This window comes from Diabrotica undecimpunctata, chromosome 8 (genome assembly GCF_040954645.1).
Source record: "Diabrotica undecimpunctata isolate CICGRU chromosome 8, icDiaUnde3, whole genome shotgun sequence".
Lineage (NCBI taxonomy): Eukaryota > Metazoa > Arthropoda > Insecta > Coleoptera > Chrysomelidae > Diabrotica > Diabrotica undecimpunctata.
The window spans coordinates 69224557-69248718 of NC_092810.1; the positions used below are offsets into that span (position 1 = coordinate 69224557).

Here is a 24162-nt window from a genome sequence, read left to right on the forward strand (position 1 = left end):
CACCAAAGCATCCCTGTCATGGGGCCAAATAACGAATGTATCGTCAACATATCGTAGACAACATGTGGGTTTGAGCATCGATGTGGATATTTCTGGGGTCTCGAAGTCTTCCATAAAGATATTGGCAATTACTGGAGATAGTGGGGAGTCCATTGGGGCACTATTTATTTGTCTGTAGAATTGATTTTGGAAGATGAAATAAGTGTTGGACATATAACGTTTAATGTGTGTAAAGAGTAAAACGATATCGAAACTTACTAGAATGTCTGACGGTATTGTTTAAGACGTCTAACTAACAAACCGCGGAAACCTTTCGGAACATTATATATATATATATATATATATATATATATATATATATATATATATATATATATATATATATATATATATATATATATATATATATATATATATAATGGAATAAGATCTGAAAACTCTTAAGATTACTGTAAAAACAAAGCAGAGGACAGGTCAGAAGACCTGTTCGAGATAGACTTACGTTTGGATAAAATATATCTTTTAATGACCGATTTTGATTTACTTACCAATTTCGGAAGTTAAATCGTTTCGTAAGTTTATAAATCGCAACTTGCAATTTTACTTAAGTTGTGATATACATTAAGAGGGGATCCTTGAATAATAGGATTGAAAATATAATAGCTTTATTGCGTTTTAAAGAATTATATTGAATAAATAGTACACAACAGGCATGTGTTTATTTAAACATTTTTATTATCATTAGCCCGCATTCACAATAGTACGGATGTGAATAAAATAAATTATACATTTGAGATCAAAATCTAAAAATTATAGTTGCTATAAAGATATATATATATATATATATATATATATATATATATATATATATATATATATATATATATATATATATATATATGTATACAACAAATGAAGAGCATTACAATAATGATAAATATCACGGGTACCTTAAAGAATAAAAATGTAAACTGTACAAGAAACGTTATTTGGCAAATTAGGCTTAAAAACATAATTCTAGTAAAACGATCCAAATAAAATTTCCAAATCTAACATTACAACTTGTAAAATTTTTTAAAATCAAATCACGAATAATGAAAATCTGGGAATAACAAAATCTATGACATTTTGACACAATTAAAAATCTATGACATTCTGTAATAGGTAAGTTCTTAATTTATTATGATTCTCGTTTTATAATGATGTAGAAGGAAGACTTGCGCTGTCTCCTACGTGGTTAATATTTGCGGTGTTCACGTTGCATTGCTATTATGCCGCAAGTGGTAAAGGAGGTGGGTTTAGATACAGGGTGGCCAACTTAATCGGACTGGAGATCTACTGTCTGCCTTTTTAATTCTTTCCGGTCTACCTACTAGGAATTTTTTAACGCGAGCAATAAAACTTTTAATTCAGAATTTTAACGTAAAAAGTGAGCTGAATATCTCAGAGTCGCTCACTATATCTCAGAAAATCAATCACTGATTCTAAAAGACTATTTTATCAGCTTTCGAGATCTAAAAGAATTTTGAATGTGAGTAAAACCGATTCGGCTTTGAACGCTAAAGTTCTGGATGGATTTGTTTTATTGCTCGCCAGTGTGTACTAGTAATACCTAAATAAAACAAAAATAGTAATTCTTATTTATTTACTTTTCCAACTATATTAAATAAAAAAAAATTAATGTGAGACATGGGTTTGAACAGTTTTTGCTAGATTCTTAAGGTCTGGCCTGAGGTTGGAAATTGCCCTTAAAGAATCCAACGTATGAGTATTAGTCAAGCTGGAACGCTGCTGCACACCAATGGTCAGAAATCTAGATGTGAATCTGATCTCGATTTCAAAAATACATTGCAGCGCATAGCAATTATTTCATTTTCAAGAAAAAGTTGGTCCATTTGGAATATCTCTGCAAATTGTTTCGAATAGTATCATTGAATGGACAATTGATAAATTCGACCAACTTTGCAATTTTATTGAAATCTCTTAAACGGATTTCAAAGCCTGATACCACTGACTGAATTTCTGCTGTATACTTCTGTGGCTTGAAAACATACGCAGGGTGTTTTTCCATGTGACATTTAATGTTCGTAAATCTAAGAAACCTTTTCTTTACAATATCAACTATTACAGATACTGCTTGAAGTTTGAATGATGCAATAGAACTTATCATTTCTGATAATGTTTTATTCTTGCCTTGCAGTTCCACATTGCCAGTCTAAGTCACGTAATTGCTGATGATCATCACCCCTTTCTTCAAGAAATTTAATAATGTCATTTAACAAATCTCGAAACCTTTGCAAAAACTTGCTGCGACTCAGCCACCTTACGTCGGTGTGTAAGATTAAATCTGGTTCTTTGTCATCCAGTTGTTGCTTACACAGCCGTCTTTGCAGAGATTTGCCTCTTATTGAATTGACAATTTTTAAACGCAATATCCATCACGTCTTTTGTGTTAAAACTTTACCGGTCAATACCTGTTGATGAATAAGGCAGTGGTAATTAATGAAGTCCGGGAAATCTTCATATTTGTGACATAGTGATATAAATCCATTACTAACACCAATCATTGCCGGAGCCCCATCTGTCGTTATTGAAACAAGCTTAAATAAAGGTAAATTAATGTTACCGACAAAATGTTTGAATTCCGTAAATAAATCAATGCCAAGTGTTCTGACTTTTTTAAGGATATCATTGTTAGCAACTCTTCTCTTGTTGAGAAATCATCAAAGACCATCCGAATGAAAATAAGTAACTGTGCAGTACCCATGATATCCGTCGACTCATCAAGATGTAGCGAAAAAGCAACGCACAGGAGTAGATCTCTTTGAAGTTGTTCATTAAAATTTTTACTCAACAATTCTATACGACGCATCACAGTCTTTCTTGACAATTGCAGATCATGTATACTTTTTTTATTTCATTTTTATTTTTGAAATTAACAAATAGTAAATCTGATAAATCTTCGAATATTTCTTTGACATATTCTTCATCAGAAAATGGCTTACACTTTTGCGCAATTTCATAACAAACTAAGAATGAAGCTTCAGTTACAGCCGTAGACTGTTCATTCGGCTTACAGCTTACATATTTTCCTGGGCAGTCAAAACAGATTTTAATGCTTGACGTTTATTCTTTCCCACTTCACTCTTAGGTGGAAACTTTGATTGGAATTTACCGGGCATTGTGTTGAAGTGGCGCTCTAAATTTCCTTTTTTCGGTATTGCTACTGATGTATTGCAGATTAAGCAGCAACAATTTTCTTTTACCATGACGTGATTTGCTCTTACGCGAGCGGGATAAAAATAGCAGAATGAAAAAGGAAAGTAAGCGGCTACCCATTTATATTCACTATACAGTACATATACTATAACATTTATAGTATCATGTACAGAGTGGACACTTCATAAGTCGCTCGCGATGATCGATGCAAGATTGCTACTGACCTAGGGGCCGCGATCGACTGGTAGATAGCGATCGACGGGTTGGCCTCCCCTTTAGAACATTTTTTACCTCGCACAGCACGAAATGTACCGATAATCAAATATATTGTTTTAGTAATAGTTCTGATACCATGAGATATTGGGTACAAATATTAAGAAAAAAATGTTATAATAATAAAGATTCGTAATATAAAATATAAAGTTATAGTTATGATGTATACTTCCAACATATAGTAATATTTATTTGTAACAATCCTAATATCTTGTCCAAAGGTATTGGGCAGAATGTTTTCCTTTTTAATGAAAGTCCGGTATATAAAAAATAAATATCCTAAAGATGAAATTCACTAATTAAAGTTTGGTAAGTTTTTAATTAGTCATTAATTTTGCATATTTTTTACAGATTATAAGTATGTGTACACAGTACATCCAATAAAAAACAGATTTAAATAATAAATTTAACAAGATAAATATGTATACACATACATAAACATCATATTTAGGGGAAGAAGGTCCTGGTTCATATCTTCTTTTTTATTCATAGGTTCAAAAAAATCATTTATTTTCTGTTAGTTTTGTTTGCTGCGTATTTCTTTAGTTAACTGTCGAAGGTCCTGTAAGTATTCTTAATATGGAAACACTTTTACTCTGCTCAACCTACTTATTCGGTTGAGTAATGTCTCCTAGATTATCCTTCCCGTTATTTGAAGATTGTTGTGGTGACAATACCCAGTATATATCGACGTTAATGCTGAAGAAAGAAAAAAGTAAAATAATTAAGATTTTATGCTTTTAAACGAGCGTCACATATCCTAAATTCCTCTTTGTTTTCCATTTATGAAATAACAGACGGTAACATTTTAAGTATCTAGAGAAAATTGTTTTCTTTAAAATGATGGTGTTCTGGACAGGTAGCGTGGTGTTCGAACCTTGTAAGTGAACTTTATTTTTTTATATATCAACCTCTTTTTAAGTACGCGTTTATATTAAAAAAAGTATCAAATTGGTTTCATTTGAATATAAATGTAAATTTCCAATTCCAAAAACCTTTCTTTAATCACTGTCCATATACTGTATTGTAATAAACTAATGAATATTTTCTGTAAATAATAATATATGCATTTTTAATAGTTTTGCTTCCCACACTGTTCTCACTTTTACGGTATATTTCATCAGGTGTAAATGATCCCACGAACTCAGCTGTCTCTGTTCTATAAATTCCAAAATGGATTGTATTTTCAGTTCGTTTCTTATATGTGGTCCTTATTCTACCCATTTTGGTAACGCATTTAACTCTTCTTAAAAACGACATCTCTATAGCCTGTATCTTGGTTTTTGACGTTCCGTTAATACTCATGATTCGCTGCCAAAAGTCAATACAGGTCTAATACTGCTTTGAAAACTTTCATTTTTGTATTCCGTGATATTTCTTTTCTGCGTATAAATTTTTTGTTCATTGTATGATACAGTTGTAACGTTTTCTCTGCTCTACTATTGATTTCTGTTTCTATAGATCCTGTTTCTTCTATTATTACTCCCAAGTATGTAAAAGTTTTAACTCGTTCTATTTTTGTTTCTTCAATTTCTATATTAAGTTATTCTCTTGTTTCTCCTATCTGCATAACTTTTGTTTTGTTAATATTTATCTTCATTCCGTTTTTAGTGAACATTTCTTTCCTAAAGTTCTTTTTCAGTTTTTGCAATTAGCACCAAATCGTCAGCAAATACACTTTCCGAGATTTCTACTCTTTTCAGATTTCTATACTCAACATTCAGTTTTTTACTCCTTGTTATGCATTTCTTAATAATTTTGTCCATAGATATTAGAAATAGTGTTGGGCTATAGGAAAATAATAGGACACCCTGTATAATAACAATAATAAAGAACAACAAATAATTTGTAGTTCCTATAAGTTAGAACTGAGAATTGTTACCAAATGGTAAAGTGATTGAAATGACCTTTCTACAATTACCTTATTTATCTGCCAAAGACCTCATGATACTTTTCAATTTTATTTGATTTGTCGGTGCATATTCTTTTTTAGCTCTTTCTTTTCATAGATTAATAAAATAATATTGAAGCTAAACTTTTTCTTCTCCAAGGACGAAGAAGAACACCCTGGTTCCGAAATCTCGAACAGATATCCGCTAATCTATTTCGAGCTGGCGTAGAGAATAAGAAGAAACTTTTCCTCCCTTTTATTAAATTTATAACCAAGTTACATCCAACATATTTGTAAAAATAATGAATAATACCAGAAATTAATGCGGGTCTATTTTGATTATAGAAACCTACTAGAAATTTATTTTAAAAAATAAGAAAGAAAATCCAGGAACATTCAGAAAATGTGACTTTGACTCTCGTTCACTAATTATCTTTCACAAAATGTATTATAATATCTTATCACTACAGCTGTTTCGGCAGAGTGCCTTTCTCAAGTGGCACTTGAGAAAGGTACTCTGCCGAAACAGCTATAGTAATAAGATATTATAATAAATTTTGTGGAAGTTTTGAAAACAAAGTTTTCAGTGTTTTATTGTTATTGTTAACGGTCGAATCCATCACTTTATTATCTTTCCGTAAATTATCATTTTCTCGTTCCCTACAAAAATAACAGCAAATTAATATCACCATTGTGCCTTGAGGCTGCACGGTAATAGTTGATGTAGTCGATCGCCCTATAGACTTGTTCCCTTGAACTTCATCTTCACATCGAGGGGCGTATCTTTACACTTTACATACATTTTGACATTTTGGTCTGTAGTTACCGTCAACCACATTCTTCTTGAGTTTGTCAGTCCTAAGTTTTGTGTAGTTTGTTATTTGACGCTTGTTGCACCCACTTGTAGTAACACTAATTTTCTTATTCTTACAATATAGTTTTAACATTTTACCAATAAACATAATGTTGTCCATTATAAACATTTTACTTTTAAGTTTCTATGTATAACTCGTCAAGATTAGGAATGACTTTTCAAATTTTGCCCATCTGCACAGAGGGCAAACAGCTAAAGTATTCGGAGAGAAAGAGATAAATGAACGCCGGGGTTCGACTACCTGATTTTTAAACGTAGCTTGCAGATCAAATTTACTTCTTTTAATAAGATAATTTCCGGTAATTTTAGGATTTTCAAAATCATTCCTAGTTTTTACAACGTGTATGCCGTAACTGCAGAGTAAAATGCAGAACGCAGATATCGCTAGATTTGTAAAGTTACAAAGACTAAACTGGCTTGGCCACTTAGAAAGAATGCCAGATAATTGAGCTTTAAAAGTGATCTAGAGATGGAAATCCCAAGTAAATAGGACAAGAGGAAGGCCCCGTAAAAGGCGGATAACATGCATAGGAAGATTTTAAAACCATGAACATCAGGCAGTAGCAAAGCAAAGTATCCGACAGGGCAAGATGGAAGAAAGTGGTTCAGCAGGCCAAGACTCAGAAAGGGTTGTAGTGCCATTAGAAGAAGAAGAAAGGAAGAAGTATGCCGTAACATTTTTCAGTTCGAAGTGAAACATATTGTATTCACGTTTGTTACATATCGATCAAACCAATTGCATTAAATTGCAGCAAGTAGTACTTTTTAAAATAAGTCCATACGATTCTCTATTAATGCTTGGATGTCTACAGGATTATAAGGAATGTGTAGATAATCGGAGGAAGATTCAATGTGAGCAACTATTTAAACCTTTAGATAATGTTACAATGTTGCCATCGGTAAGAAAAGGCCTCTCCAACAATGATTTAATTTTCCAGCATGGTTGCTCAATACACACCGATCACCGTGTTAACGATTACCTTGTTAAAAATACTATTGAATCGATCCATGTGCCTCTAAAATTCCTGATAATAATTCGAAAGCGAATATTTTGGGACACTTGTGTGATAAAAATGTACAAAGGTTACATTAACTTCCAAAGAGACAACATTTATGAACCGTTGATGAAAATTGATCAATAATTTTAATTAATTCAGTGCCTAGAAGATCACAGTTTTATAGATGCTACTATTAAATTAATATTAATAATGTAGCTATAATAAAATATTAATTCTTTATTTCATTTGTTTCAAATTGTCATATGTAATTAAGTTTCACACTTAGTTACCCTTTTTAGATTAGTGTTGCATTATTTTTTTTATTTTATCCATTGCATATCATTTAATACATACATTTAGTAGTAGTACTTTTACAACAAGTAGAAGAAGTACTTCTACAACAAGTAGAAGAAGAACTAACTAACCCTATTGAAGCTGGCAATGAGATAAGACAGAGATTCCCTGAGTTCTCTATTGTTCAACCTGATTATGGATGAAATAATAAAAAAGTAAGAACTAAAAAAGGATACCAAATGAGAGAAAAACAACTTAAAATAATCTGCTGTGCAGGCGATGCAATACTACTACTACTAATAACCACCAGAAAATTTAACATGTTAATTTCCACAAAAAAGACAAAATGCATGGTTAAGAGCAAATTTACTAAGATGTAAATTGGAGCTGGAAGATCAGATAATAGAACACATGATGGAGTTTAAATATCTAGGCTTCACATTATCTAGCTACGGAAAGTTAGAAACAGAAGTGGAAGATCAAGTGAATAGAGCAAACAGAGCCGTAGGTTGCCTGAATGAAACAATATGAAGAAATAAAAATATCAGGAAAGAAATGAAAGGCAGAATTTACAAAACGGTCATCAGACCAATAATGGAATACGCGGCAAAAACACGACATGACACAGAGAGGACAAAAAGAATGGTAGAAACAGCAGAGATAAAAACACGGACTGGGTAAGAAATAGAAGAGTAGAATGGAACGATCATATGAGCCGAATGAGAGACCGATCCCCAATAAAAAGACGATCAGTAGGAAGACCACAAATACGATGGAACGACAACTTACTGGAGGCACATTGAAAAGCATACAGAGTCACGTCTACATAAAAAGATGAAGAAAGATCAAGTTATACAGCTTGAGAAACACGATTTTCGGTTTTAAGAGTTATACCAGTTTATATGACGCGCATGAATGTATGTATGCATGAAAAACAAACTATTAGAGATTCGGAATGTAATAAATGTCATAACACCAATTCTGGAGTAGCAAGGTAGATTAAATGCAATGGGTAGAAAAAGTAGAAATATGCGAAAAATTGTTATGACAAGGAAATAGATTTCGTGATATATGGATATTTTTAAATCTCTTGAGTCATGTACAAAGGTGATTTTTAAGAGTTTTGGCTGTATGAGGCTGTAGTAAACCTTCAAATACGATACTTCAAGCATTCCAATCCAAAATACTGCGTATGATAAGTAAAGCTCCATGGTATGTATCTAACCAAACACTTCACAATGATCTGGACATCCCATTACTTAAGGATATAATAAAGAATCACTCAATAAAATATAAAAATCGCACCACTGATCACAACAACGAACTGATAAACAATTTATTCACCCAACCACTAGCGAAAGAAGATTAAAGAGAGTATGGCCAGAAGATCTACCGCAATAATACTTACAGAACCGTCACTGGACGGTACCTAACTCACGTTAATTTACTTACAGATCCATACATCAGAACTGGAAGTATTAAGGTTCTATATACCAATGTCTTGTTTTCTTGTTAGACAATGACTTCTAAGGTAATTGTTTCTAAGCCCATAATAACTTCTATTTGCAAGCGTTATTCTTGGGTTTATCTATTCCGATATTAAGTTCGTAGTGATTACCATGCTTCTCAAGTAATAAAACTGTTACACCACTTTAAAACTGTTCAAGTTTAGTATCATGTATCATGTTTTGCAGCGAACATCCTGGTATTATGAGTCGTGCATGCAACAAGATCCAAGTCGTCTGCATAGGTCAATATCTGAGTAGATGTATTAAATATTGTACCTGAGTTGTACAGTTCTGCATCTCTTATAACTTACTGTATAAGAGACTGTTATTACTCTAGACGCAATGTTACAAAGCAGGCACGCCAGCTCATTCCCTTGTCTTAGTCCTCTATTGGTGTTAAATTATTCAAAATAGTTTTTTGTATTATTTACATATGACTGTTGACTTGTCATCTTTACCAACTTTTAACAGATGAATGGTGTCAATATCAGGTTTTTTGACACCTTAAAAAATAATATTTGAAGCAATTCGTCGTAAATCCCGTACGTATTTTTCTTCGAAATGTATTTTAAAGATATTTTATTTAGTATATTTGGATTGAATACCAGTAGAATGAAAATTGTTTATACTGCGTGCCTTTTCAAAAAATCGTGTTTTTAGAAACTTGCGTTTTAGGTTACACCTTTATTCACAACGTTTGGGAAGGAATTTCCTTACCAATGCTTTACTTGACTTGGCAAAATTTAAAAAACTATTTAATTAAAACTAGATGATCATAAAAATGTAAAAGTGTAAATAAATCCGTGAACAAATAAAAATTACAATAAAAGTTGCCATTCCCAGAATATACAAATTTAAGCGGCAATATTAAACAATCACAAAATCAGTATCTAAGGTAAAAAATACAGCTCTACTTGCAATATGAAATAATATAATATTTTCATATAAAACTCAGACCCTACTAGAATATTCTCTAAAAAAATAGTAAGAGATATATTGTAGCAACTCTTGTAATTTTACAAAATATTTTATTTAAGTTATACCACGTTGTTTAATTTGGACCGTCAATAAGAAAAACCTCGAAAAAATACTTCCGATTTTTTATGACTTAGTCCAGACAATAATCTTATTATTACACTTTTATCCATTTAGGTTTTATGAGTTATTTGTCCAACTTCAATTTTATATAGAATAAACTACAATTTTTCATCTCCGAAGAACAAAATGAAGTTTTATTGTATCATGTTATTAAAGTGAAAGCGACATATGAAAGTGTCATAAGATCACGTCTTTACAACGATATGAATGAGTTAGGAATTCCAAAAAAACTGTGACAACAATAAATGTGACGATAGCTAAGATGCTATCAGGAGTAAATAGATGGCAAGATGGCGTGTAAGCTTGTTAACGTAGCCTTAGAATTGTATGAGACGATAATTTAAATATCGGGGTAAATATATTTAATGGATCAGTCCAAATTCTAGCATATGGTGACGACGTGAACATTATAACAAGAACCAGGGCGATAACCACGGAAATCCTATTCGAGCTTGTAGCAGCAGCAGAACGAATGGGGTTACATATAAATCAGAACAAAACCAAATTCATGCCGACTAACACAAGAGTTGTAAATATTGACGAAGATCTACTTGTCAATGACTGAAACTTCGAAGCGGTCAAAGAGTTCATATATCGAGGGACATCGGTTAACCCTAATAATAACACATCACGAGAAATAAAAAGGCGGATCATAAGTGGAAATGTTTTATCATGGTCTAGGAAAAAGTACCTAGCTAAAAACATCTGTCTCAAAAAAACTCGCATAAGACTGTATAGAACACTGATAGTCCCCGTTCTTACATATGGATCAGATGCATGGACTCTAACCAAAACAGATTAATCCTCTTTATCAATTTTTGAAAGAAAGGTATTACGCAAAATATTTGGAGCGGTTTGTGAAAACGGAATATGGAGGCGTAGATATAACTGAACTGCAGAGTACCTACAAGCATAAGTTTGGTGGAAAATATATTACCTATCACTATAATCAAGCGAAACCGTCTGTAATAGGCAGGACATATAGCTCGGGCCCCGGAATCAAACATGATAAAAAAGATTTTAATAGCGTAGCCCAAAGCTGAGGTGGATAGATGGGGTTACACAGAATGCTGGGAAGATCGGAGTTGACAACTGGAAAATCGGGCAAGGAACTGAGTAGAATGAAGTAGAAAGCTTAAGAAGGTCGAGGCCATTTAAGGGCTGTAGCACGGTGATGATGATGATAATGTTATTGAAGTGAAACTTTTTTGAATGAATTTTATTTATCTTATAGATGTCACGTAAATGTTTAATATATGTTACTTGGATCAAAAGCTTTTTCTAAGTCTCAAATTTTCTTGGATCAAATACGTACATGCTAACTAACGACATTTAATGGATATTCCTATTAGCTCTTATATTACAAAGACAGTATCCTTCCCCTGATTTAACCATTTTCTTTGTCCAATTGAGATAACACTGTTTATTTCATTTATGATAATTTTACTGTAATTAGATAGCAGTTTGTCTAGAACCTTTTATTTATATTAAATGCTTTTTAGAATACAAGTACACGGTAAACACAATTTGAGCGTTTAAACCAAAAATAAATTTTTAATGTCAATATATCTCCGTTTAATTTGCTGTGGAAGAAAAATCTGCCAGATAACTTCCCGTTATATCACTCTACCGTCAGCTTCTTGTTATGTTTTGTTTTTTTTCTCTTCTTTATTTTTACTGTTGCTTTCTTTCGTGTTATTTTTTATATACTTTATTTAGTACTGTTACCTTTTTCTTCACTTCCCTTCTTTTCTTACATTTTTATTAAATTGTGAGTTGTTCACTACTTCCTTATGTCTTTACTCTCTCTTTGGACGTCACAATTAGGTACATCTCAACATTGGCTACTATATTGATCACACACACATATTACTTGACGTTTAGAGGTATGACATTATTTTCTCAATTATTGAAACTTAAAAAGAAAAATTCAAATACAACTCTATTTGGCCTAAAAGAAGTCGAGATTAAGTTAATGGATAAGTGACAGTGCCTCAGCAATATTGCCATAGTTGGTTTGTGGTTGTCACAGGTTTTAAATGATGTTTATGGTACTTGTGTTGTGTTTGAATTTATAGTAATCATATCATATCATTTAAAGTAATAGTGTTGAATGATATTGATCACAATCAAAATAATACTTAAAATTGTTAATGGTACCGAGTTCTCTATTTATGCAGTGTTGGAAAAAGTGTTCTAGAAGGATTTACCAATATCGTTTTACTGATTCAAAAATGTAATTAATAATTTAGAAAAAAAGGATAAGTATATAGGCGTAAGGAGCTAAATTAGCTCACTTTGTTAGGATTGATAAGTTTGATTAGGTTAGATTTGGTAAACCCTATTTAGGTTAGGTATGGTCAGGCCAATTAAATTTGGTTAGATTAGGTTAGCTTAGAAAAATCCACTAAACGCATTCCCGTGAACACAAGATACAGAAAATTAAAATTGGTCGGTAACAAAAAAGAATAAGACTCGAGGTGCTAATGATGAGCGAACCAAGTGACGTTAGGTGATATAGTTTTGGTTGGGTTATACCTGATTTGGTAATATCTGGGTTTGGGTTGTGCGTTAGGGGAGAGAGTGGAACTAGTCCCCAATAAATATGAGAGAAATGAAAGTGAGACTCGTCTGAGAGTATGTTAGAACAACTTAGCTTAAGTTAAGCCCACGTCGAAACCAAAGCACCCCGGACGGTACCCTATGCTTGAGGAGGGTGTTTGCCGGTAGGTCTCTGACATCGATGGCAATGGTGGCAGACCAAACCTTGTGGTCTGAGACACCATTGGAGCCATTATAGAGGAATCCTACATAACCAAAGCATATAGGCAATTATTCCCATTAACTACTTCTTTCTATTCTTCTTTTGGCTTTGTAACAAAGTGGATATTTGCCTGTCTGGCTATTTCCTTCCATTCATTTCTCTCGTGTGTCCTTCTTTTCCATTCTTACATTTATCGTTCTCAATCGACCTCATCGACTAACCATCTAATTCTAATTTTCCTAATGCACTATTGCACGATTATCCTGTTTCTATATGTTCTAAACTGTGGACATGTCCCATCCATACCATCCTCTGACTTTTTACAAATCGTACAATGTTATGTCCTTTATTCATTTTACTAATTTCATTATTTCTTCTTGTCATCTTCCTCTTCTAACAACTTCTTGTTATGAAGTTAGACGTCCTTAAATGCTGTCATCGCACCAATAGGTTATCACTGCAGAAAATGTTTAAAAATCTCTCTCACCTAAATATTCTCTTTCTTAAAGGGTTAAGTCAACAAGTGTTCTTTTTAGATGCCTACACGTTTCTAATCCTAAGAATATATCATCATATGTCCGATATAATATAAGTTCAATAAAAACTACAATTAATGTTTTTTGAAGACTTTTTCAATAATATTTTTAAGCTCTTTCATGAAACGAAATTTTGTTTTACTAGCTGCGTAGAACGTTATTCTGGACACAATTCTTATTAACGATATGGTATTTTGAACTATCTAAATTGTTGAGATTTTGAAACTGTTCAAATAATTAGTTTAATTAATAATTAATTTAAACATGAATGAATTAGTTCTCCATTTTTTAACAGTTTTTCAAACAATTATCAGTTCCTACTTTGGGCAAAAGGTTTTTTTTTGTTTACATAAACAGCATAAATATATTATCAACTATTATTGCAGTTACAGTTCTTTCGTGTACTTTATAATAACTATAGTAACGAACCATCGAAAAAAAATGTAATTAGAGCAAGCATTAGATGGTTAATCAGTAGTTTTAATTACATTTGTAACATATATAGGAGAGTTGTTTGTCAGTAATGTAATAAAATTAATAAACCAGGTCGTTCGAAGTAAAATCTCATTTGACTGCATGTGGTATATTTTTGTTCTGAAGCATATGGAAATGCTGCAAAATGAACTAAATCAAGAAACTGACTATGTACTTTAGAATCAAAAATTTCGGTGTTGCTATTTGTGATGAAGTTCTACCTAAGAGAATTAATTTACTTGAATTACTTATAATACAGTGAATTTTAAATCCAACTAAACTGAAATATATGTATACGAGCATTTACAAGAATAAACTGAACAAATTTACTACAGAGGGCATAAGGTAAAATAAATTAATGTAGAAGGGGCAGACAAATGTTTCATGTTAATCAGGCCAAAAATTTATTGACGACAGTAGCAATAAAAAGTTAAGGTGGACTCTAGGTTAATGTGGGAATGCCGAAAAAAATTCGAAAGAGTGGTAAATAACAATGTCACACTGGTATCTGTTCCAGATCATCGGGGAATACATGGTAATGAGAGAGCAGATGAATTTGCCAGAATAACTACAAAATACTTCGGTCCAAAGCCTGCTGTGGGAGAACCAAAAAATAAATTATAAACTACAGAATTCCTAAAGTTTTTCACTAGGTTTACGCAAATCTTTATGGACAATCACGTATCGTATAATGAAAATCAAGTATTGGTGTTAATTCCTTTTAACTTTTTATTAAATTGAACTATCACATGTCCATTCGAAGATTACTTATTTTTCGTTTATTACATTAAGATAGCTGAGATCTTGGCTTTGCGTCATATTATTTGAACATTTCAACATAATGATATCTTTTATATCTCTCACTCTTTCCTTTTTTAGAGAATATTCTTCACAAACAAAAATCACTTTATACTCTTTGCTGCAAGAGTTCTTCAGGAATGTTATACAAATTAAGAACTGGATAAAAGGTAGGAGGCTGCTCTACAAAGCTATCTGGTATTAGTACTGGTTGTGGAGGAGCTAGAACTGTACCTGGAGGATTCCGGTGAGGCATACCGGTCGGTGGTATGTCTTGTCGAGTCCTACACGTTACACTCGTGTTAATGCCATGACGTCGTTTCATATGTTTATTGTAATTAGGCCAATTTGTAAAGTGATGTTGACACTCATTGCACGAGTAAGGCCTCTCTCCTAAAAAATAGTTTATTTTAATACAGTATACTCCCTCTATAACGAAAACGGTTATTACGAGTTTTCGCTTATAACGAGGTACATTAGATGTAACGTGAAATTTCTATTGAACTATAACCCTCTATAGCGAGGTAAATTTGCTTATAACGAGAGAAAATAAGATTGAAGAACATGTTTTTTTACGTTTTGGCCCGACCGTAGCTATAAATAAATACCCTTTTTAAGTGCCGTCCGCAATAAACTTCTTACAATTTATGATTCTTACTCGGAAATATACAATTTATGATTCACAAGTGTCATTGTAGGGGGTTGACCATTCACACCTAATAATATAGGTCCTAATAGACAGGATGTGGAAAGTGTTTTAAAGGTTGTCAGAAAATTTATTCAAAGAAACAACGCAAATGAAGAAGCATAAAACTGTTTCACATCTTTAGAAAATATGATAGATGGAATACTGGACACTTTAAAGCAGTTAAAAATGACAGTCTTCTTCCAATTGCAGACGCAGTAGTTTATGTTATTCTTGAAAATACGTTTTATACAGATTTACAGAATACAGATTTTTTGTTTTAACGTATATCATTGACAATAAAAGTAAACAACTCTTTTTTGTTTTAATGTATTTCATTGACAATAAAAGTAAACAACTTTTTTTCAAAAACGCCATTCAAACAATATTTATTAGCATCTTATATTGCTCCGAATGGCTTTACTATAGAAAGTTAATGTTTTAGAAAACTACATATTCATATGTACGCACAGTATTATTGTTGTTGGATATAACGAGATCCGCTTATAACGAGGTAATTAGTCTGCCATTTCAGTTCTCGTTATAGAGGGAGTCTACTGTATATTACAGGAAAAGAAAACATCCAAAGGTCGTTTTTGAATGATTATTTAAGTTGTAAAAATCGAAATTTCAAATCAAAAGATAAGTAGATAATAGTAAGTATATTGTAGAATAGCCACTGACATAATTGACTAAATCAAAATGGTGGTGGCAGCTTCCCGCTAACCCAGTTTCTGGCGAAACTGGCTTAAAAAGAACTATACCTTTGAACCCCTAATTTGACGCATCGTCTATTTATGTCCTAAAGGTCAGAAAGTGGTCAGAACAGTTAAAAATCGCAAACTGGAATTTTTTGGCCATGTTATGCCTCACCCAGAGAGATATAATATACTTCATTTAATAATAGAAGACAAGATAGACGAAAGAAGAGGACCAGGTCGAAGAACATGATGGCTTAGAAAGCTGACGGAATCCCATTTTCGAACTACCGTGAACAAAATTAGTATAGGCAATTTAATACTAAACGCACGACAATCGAGCAGGGCACCGGAAGAAGAAGAAAGGAACTGTATCCTAACAAAGGAACATGTCTTAAAATTTAAGCGTAACTTAGATGACTTATATAACTTAGAGGACCTTGTTCATATGACCATCATAGTCATATGTCACATACTGACTCTGTCTCTGAATATTCGCGTACCACACTCTTACGTCACTAGAGTTAATTCATTAAAAAAAAGCTGGTAAGAAAACCTAGCCACTATGAAATTATTACTTGTAAGAAGAAACGAAAAGTATTATATATTTTAATTAATTTACAAATTTTTGGTTTGACAACATACAGGGTGTTTCACGCCGAGCTTACACTATCTATATATCCGAAACTACTTACACGACATTTATTAAAATGAGTTTATGGGGATTACAAGTTATGACAAACTTAAAGAAAATATTTTGATTGACATGCCACTTCCGGTTATACCTGAAGTGAGCAGCAACTTTGTTATTTCAAATAGAAGACGATGTATATTATTGGATTTTAAGGTTTTTCGTAAAATTCTAGACAAAATTTGTATGAGGTACCATAGGTCAAAAACTTCATATCTTTGGAGTTATTCATATTTTATCAAAAATTTTGACAGGTAGAAAAAAAACTTTTCAAAATTAATAACTAATCCATTTATAAATAAAACATCTTAAAAACTTTTGCCCACAAAAAATAGATACCGTTCTTCCTGGAATTTACATCGAAATCGAATTTCTAAATACACAAATGATACGCCATAGTAAGTCAATTATTTTAAATGAAACACCCCCTATTTTATAATTTTAATAAAAAAAGAAATCAGTTTTCTTTAAGATAGTATTAGGGTTTTCTATAACTCAAGTTAATACTTTTGGAGATAATTGTGGTTTAATGTCAAAGATAAAATATTTATTGTTTTATTCTATATTAGAAGCCCCAGTTAGAATGCAGTGCAGGTAAGATAGGCAATGTATTTCTTACAAGAGAACGGCCGACCACGTTGCTGGTTTGCCCCGAGCGGCGCATCAGGACCGGATTTAAGAACCATAGCACTGGAATATACGCGCACACAACAATTGCCTACGGTTGTATAAAAGACTATCATTATTGTTTCAACTAAAGCATGATTCAATCATCGATGTATAGATAAGAGAGTTACATTGCTGAACTAAACAATAACATAAAAAAGTAAAATATATCAAAAACTCATTGACGATAGCTTATCTATATTTATCAATTTTCAATAGCTTCTATTGTAAACACATTTTTTGGGAAATAAAGATCATTATAATGTCATTAGGAAAAGTGAATCAGTTTTAATCCCCATTGTCCACGCAAAGCAAACATGTCTATTTTTCGATTTGGGTACCGGCCATTAGACCAAAAACTTGTTAGCAAAAACTATGAAATCTCAGTTCTATTTCATTGTCGCAAACGGATGAAAATACCTACATCATTGAGCCGTTGCCAGTATCTGTCGTGAATTTCAAACAGGGTATGACTCTTAGTGTGCAAGTAAAACGTGTGGTGTTAAATGTATTGAACTTAAAAAATGGTGACAGCTTGACTATTACTGTGAAAAAAGTTTCGAAAATGTGCAGTGAGAGTGTTCGCAAAATTTATGACATCCGCGAAGAGGCCCAGCAAGGTGAACTGAAACCGATACAAAAAGGAAGAAAAACAGTTTCCAGTACAATTCACGTGAGAATACTTACGATGAGGGAGTGAAATCTCGAATAGGGAAAATTGCTATGATTTTTTTTTTTTTGGAAAACATACCACTAACCGTCGATAGTTTAATGAACAGAGTGAAGGATGATGAGGACCTACGGGCTTTTTCAAAAACCACAGTTCGTAGGCTACTATATGACATTGGTTTTGAATATGAATGAGAGGTCGAGATTCGATAATGATGGAAAGAAAAGATATCATATCCTAGAGACACAAGTACCTCAGACAAATAAAAACATTGAGGAAAAAGGATAATGTAAACCTTGTCCATAGCGATGAGTTTTGGACTAACGTCGGTGCTTCAGTCAAAAAGGAATGAAGGGACATAACGATCAAGTATCCACGAGTTTCCTTCATAAACGAGCTCTCTACTGGACTGAAAGCTCCAACCCAAATAGGTCCTCCGTTTGTTCTTCTTCATCCTGGAAGCGAAACTGGTTTTGTAGCAAGGGTCGAATTAATTTTCTTTTCTAAGAGGGAAACCGCTGATTACCACGACGAAATGGACGGGGATCTATATGAAAAATGGTTTGAGAAGACGTTTATTCCAAACTTGCTGAAAGACAAAGAAAACGTTTTCGTTTGGTATAATGCGTCATACCACTCCCGCATATTTGTTTTCACGAAAAAATTGTGGAACAAAAGGCAAATCAAGGATTGGCTAATCGAAAAGAATATTTTCTTCGAGAAAGATGAAAAAGTGAATTACTTTCTTCTTCTAAAAAGTGAATTACTGGATATTGCGGCCGCATTTAGAGACGAGTACGACAAGTACAAAATTAAAACAACTGCGGAAAAATATGGCATTAAGATTTTGAGACTGCCACCTTACCATTGCGAGCTGAACTCGATTGAGATGTTAGATAAAAGAAGCTTACCAACGCCCGATTTAATGCTCAGTTGTTTTTTAGTACTGTACGTACAGTACATTTAAATTATTTTGTATTTGTATTTTATATATATATATATATATATATATATATATATATATATATATATATATATATATATATTTATCGTGTCGTATAGGATAAACTACTTGCATTTTTTGTATATATGTATATAAATATTTACGAGGTATTATATATTTATATAGGTATAGAATTATTATGTTTTTTTTTGTTTATTCTCTTATTTAACTCAGTTAAATTAATGACTAAAGATTATTGAAACGAAGAGCGTACGGTCTTGATTTCTCAGCCTATTGCCAAACTACCACTACCACTGTGCCGACATGAGCGGTATCGCTGCGCGCCGTAAGACCAACACTGCATTCTAACTGTGGCTTCTACTATAATAGGCCGTGTATGAATATATCATAATTGTCATTATTTCTGGTTATTGCCACTTTTGCAAAATGGCTCGTTTAGAATTAAATAATGAAGAATGCCTAAATTTACTTTTAATATAGATATCCAGATCGACCACGAACTACCTGTGATACTACTGTGAAGAGATTACTAAAATTTAACAGATTTTGGTTGTTTAAAAAAAAAGTTAACAAAGTGAAACCTATTGTTGATAACAATGATGATACAATTAATGTTCTTGGTTTTCTTATGCTGCTTATACCAAAGCGTTATTACGTTGTTCAGCGAATAAAAAAAAACAAAAATTTCATCCCTCTTCTTACAACACAGTTCAAAGTTTAAAGGAAACAGACCATAATAAAAGAATAGAATTTGTAACGATAAAATGTCAAGAAAATAATAATTTTTGAAGAATATTTATATTGTGACCAATCAAAATTTACAAAAACGTAATGTTGAATAGGCACAATTAGCATTAATTGAGCGAAGTAAATTAACATTTAACGAGAGTACGTGGTTTTCAGAAGCGATGGGAGTTTAATGTTTTTGTGCGATCAGAGACAACCAGGTTGTAGCTCTACACTTTTATGATGGTAACTTGAAACTACTTACTTTTTTTAGGTGAAAGATATCTCAATATACTTAAAGTAAATTTATGCCATTTTTATCACTTTGTAAAAGTGCTAATAATCACAAATAATGACAATTATGACATGTTTATACACGGTCTGCTAAAATAAAACAATAAATATCTTACATTTAGCATTACACCACAATTATCTCCAAAAGTATTAACTTTAGGTATAGGGAACCGCAATCCCATTTGAAAGAAAATTGATGTATTTTTTTATTAAAATTATAAAATATTTCATTTAAAATTATTAACTTACTCTAGTTTAAAGAAATCGCGTATCCTTTGTGAACACACTGTATTTAGAAAGTCGATTTCGATGTAAATTATTGAAAGAACGTTACCTACTCTTTGTGTGCAAAAGACATTATTATAAATGGATAAGATAAGCTTTGAAAAGTTTGTCTGTCAAAATTTTTGAAAAAAGATGAATAACTCAAAAAATATGAAGTTTTGACCTATAGTACCTTATACAAGTTTTATCTAGAATATCATGCAGAATCTAAAAATGCAATAATATACAGGGTGTTCCATTTAAAATAACCTACCTACCTACTTACTTCTGGTATAATCGGAAATGATATGTCTCTCATAATATTTTCTTAAAGTTGGTCATAACTTGTAATCCTTATAAACCAATTTTCATAAATATCGTGTAAGTAGTTTCCGATATACAGATGGTGTAAGCTCGTCGTGACACACTCTGTATATAAACTCCTTACCAGTATTTGATCGTTTGAAGATTGTGAACGTAATTGAACACTCAGTTGACTATTTGGGAGACGAATTGAAACCTCTAGAAAAAACGCTGCGACAGAAAGATTATGCTCCAATATACTTCAAGCCAAATACATGTCCAAGAAGAGTCAACCGTAATATCGACCAATAGCAAGAATCAAAAGGTAAAGCCTTACCGCATATTAAAAATGTGCAGATCAAATCGGCAAAAGTCCATCTTCACATCGACGAAAAAGATACATGAAAGTCTAATATCAACGAAATATCCAAAAAAATAGTTTAAATACATAATACACAAATACATAAATACTACATGTTGTCAAGGTAAGACAGGTACTCACTATCCAAATTTATTTTTTATTGTTGGTAACAATATGAGCGACCGGTTTCAGGGTTTACAATATATACTCTATCATTACACCCAGTAGTAAAAACTTTACAGGCTAAAATAATTATGTACAGTGCTAGTCAAAAGTTCGTTCCCCCCTCGTATCTTTTCAACGGTTATACTTATAATAGTGAAATTTGGAGGGAGGCAATAAACAGACGTAGGCTTCTTAACTAGTCATAACAAGTGAAGTAATAGTGACAGATGACGTTACAGCGCCACTGTGACAAATAATTTTAAATAGGACCTTATGGCAAGTGATACCTCGTTTGAAAGGTATTGAAAATACCTATTCAGTCATACTAATTTTATTTGAGTTTATCTCATTTTGATGAATAAATTAAATAGATACTAAAATTGTAGTTTCGCATTTAATTAATAAATATTAAAACCTCCGCCTCTAGTTACTTGTCAAAAAGTTGAGAAGTTTTTCAATTATCTAATTGTTTTTACGTCAACGTCAACTTTTTTGACAATTAACCAGAGGCGAACGTTAGAATATTTATTAATTAAATGCGAAACTACAATTATTTTAATATATCTATTCAATCATACTAATTTTGTTTGAATTTAAGATGATTTTGACGAATAAATTAAATCAATACTAAAATTCTAGTTTGGCATTTAATTAATAAAAATTCTAACGTCCGCCTTTGGTTATTTGTCAAAAAAGTTGACGTTTGTCAATTCTCTAGTTGTTTTTAGTTTGCAAAAGCGTTTATAGCTCAATATTTAGTTTCTGTTTCTCCTTAGTTTAGCCAATTCTCTAATTATTTTTAGTTTGCAAACGCGTTTATACCTGAATATTTAGTTTCTGTTTCTGCTTATATTAATCAATTCAAGTTTAGTCAAGTTGTTTTTAGTTAGTTGTTCTTAGTTAATATTTAGTTTAATTATTGTTTAACGAGACGTTTAAATTTTTACAAAGGCAGAATGGTACGTATTGTAGTCGACAAAGTAGCAGCTGTGTTAATAATTGGTGAATGTGGAAATATTCAATAAAAATTTCCATGCAGCGGAACATCTTTTTAACGAGAGGTACCCCGATCGCCTTACATCGAGAGCTTATTTGAGGAAGCTTCTTCGGAAGTTTATACAGTTTATACAAACAGGTAGTGTTCAAGATGTCAAACGATCTGGTCGACCAACAATTAGTGATGACAAAAAAATTGATATAATTTCAGAAATGGTAGTGAACCCTACTTCTTCTACAGTCCAAGTTGCATCTATCTATGGAATCAGTCAAAAGACAGTACACCGAGTGTTAGCTGAAAACAAATTTCATCTATACAAATTAAAAATTGCGCACCAACTTTCAGATGATGACCCCGACCAAAGACTAGAGTTCTGTGAAAATATGTCCAATAAAATTAACCAACAGCCCAATTACATAAAATCAATTTGTTTTAGTGACGAAAGTACTTTTTCTCTCAATGGAAATGTTAACACACACACTGTGAGGTATTGGAGTGACACAAATCCTAACACATACAATTTCCAAAAAAAAAAAATAATTAACCAGTGAAGTGTATCTGGAGATGTTACAAAATGCAATTGAACCGTTAATACTTGAAATTCTGGAGGATAATCTAGATGAATTCGGCAACTTGGAAATAACGTTTCAACAATATGGTGCTCCTGCATACCATTATGGTGCAGTAAGACGTTACCTAGATGAGGAATATCGTGGTAGATGGATTGGACGACGAGGTATGATAGAATGGCCAGCTCGGTCACCGGACCTCACACCATTAGATTTTTTTCTGTGGGGATACTTGAAATCTAAAGTTTACGCTACAGCACCCGCTATTGACATTTTGAAACAGCGAATTGTTGAAGATAAGGTCCCATTTAAAATTACCTGTCACAGTGGCGCTGTAACGTCATCTGTCACTATTACGTCACCTGTTATTACTAGTTGAGAAGCCTAGGTCTCTTTATTACCTCCCTCCAAATTTCACTATTATAACAATAACCGTTCAAAAGATACGAGGGGTGGAAAGGACTTTTGACTAGCACTGTATATAGCGGAAATTATGTAAATTAACAAATAAAGAATATGCTAGTATAATATATGAAATCATGAGATGATAGTGGAATAGCACTCGCTTCGTTGAGTTCGCAGCACAGACTGAACTTTATTCCAAGGTTTATTTTGACTATGTTACAATTATAACTATGTTACAATAATTATAAATTAAATTTTCAAAATAAGGAAAAGTAAATGCTCGTTTTCATCATCATCATTGGCTCCACAACCTATGGTGGGTCTTGACCTGCTCAAGGATGTTCCATTCTCTCCTATTGTTCGCCTTTGCTTTCCAGTTTCGTACTCCCAACATTCTCAAGTCTTCCTCCACCTGATCCTTAAATCGTGCTCTGGGTCTGCCTCTCCTTCTCACTCCATCTATTCTTTGGTTATAAATATGTTTATTTTATTTATTTATTTATTTATTTATTTCAACGGTAAAACCATTTACAATAAAATACAACAAATAGTAAAAAGTAAAAATCATGTACAATAAACATCAAAACAGTATATCAAAAAAAAAAAAAAAAAATATATATATATATATATATATATATATATATATATATATATATATATATATATATTATATATATATATATATAAAATATCACATATCTAGATTGATAATTAGATTCTTAGCATTAATGCATTAATGTTTGGGCAGAAAGGATCCAATAGGAGGTCATTGCAAGAGCTGAGCATTCTCGACACGGGAAAATGACGAGCATAATCAGTCCTATGAAAAGGAATATAAAAGAGTGCAGTGTGTCGAGTTCTATGTATTGTGTTTAAGTGTACGTTGGCTAATAACGAAGGACAATTAGTAACGTTGTTTAGAATTTTAAACAAAAATAACAGCAAATATCAGCTCTCAACCTGCGGTTCTTCAATGT

The 24162-nt window shown here is 32.3% G+C and overlaps 1 protein-coding gene across 1 annotated transcript in view; it reads right to left on the reverse strand.

The window, feature by feature from the left end:
* Positions 1–883: 883 nt before the first annotated feature.
* The window catches only part of LOC140447668 (uncharacterized), a 63781-nt gene continuing 40502 nt past the window's right edge, over positions 884–24162 (reverse strand). Inside the window, exon 6 of the mRNA XM_072540460.1 lies at positions 884–15120. Coding sequence (XP_072396561.1) covers positions 14837–15120 — 284 coding nt within the window. The 3' untranslated portion in view covers positions 884–14836. The remainder of the gene's footprint in view (positions 15121–24162) is intronic.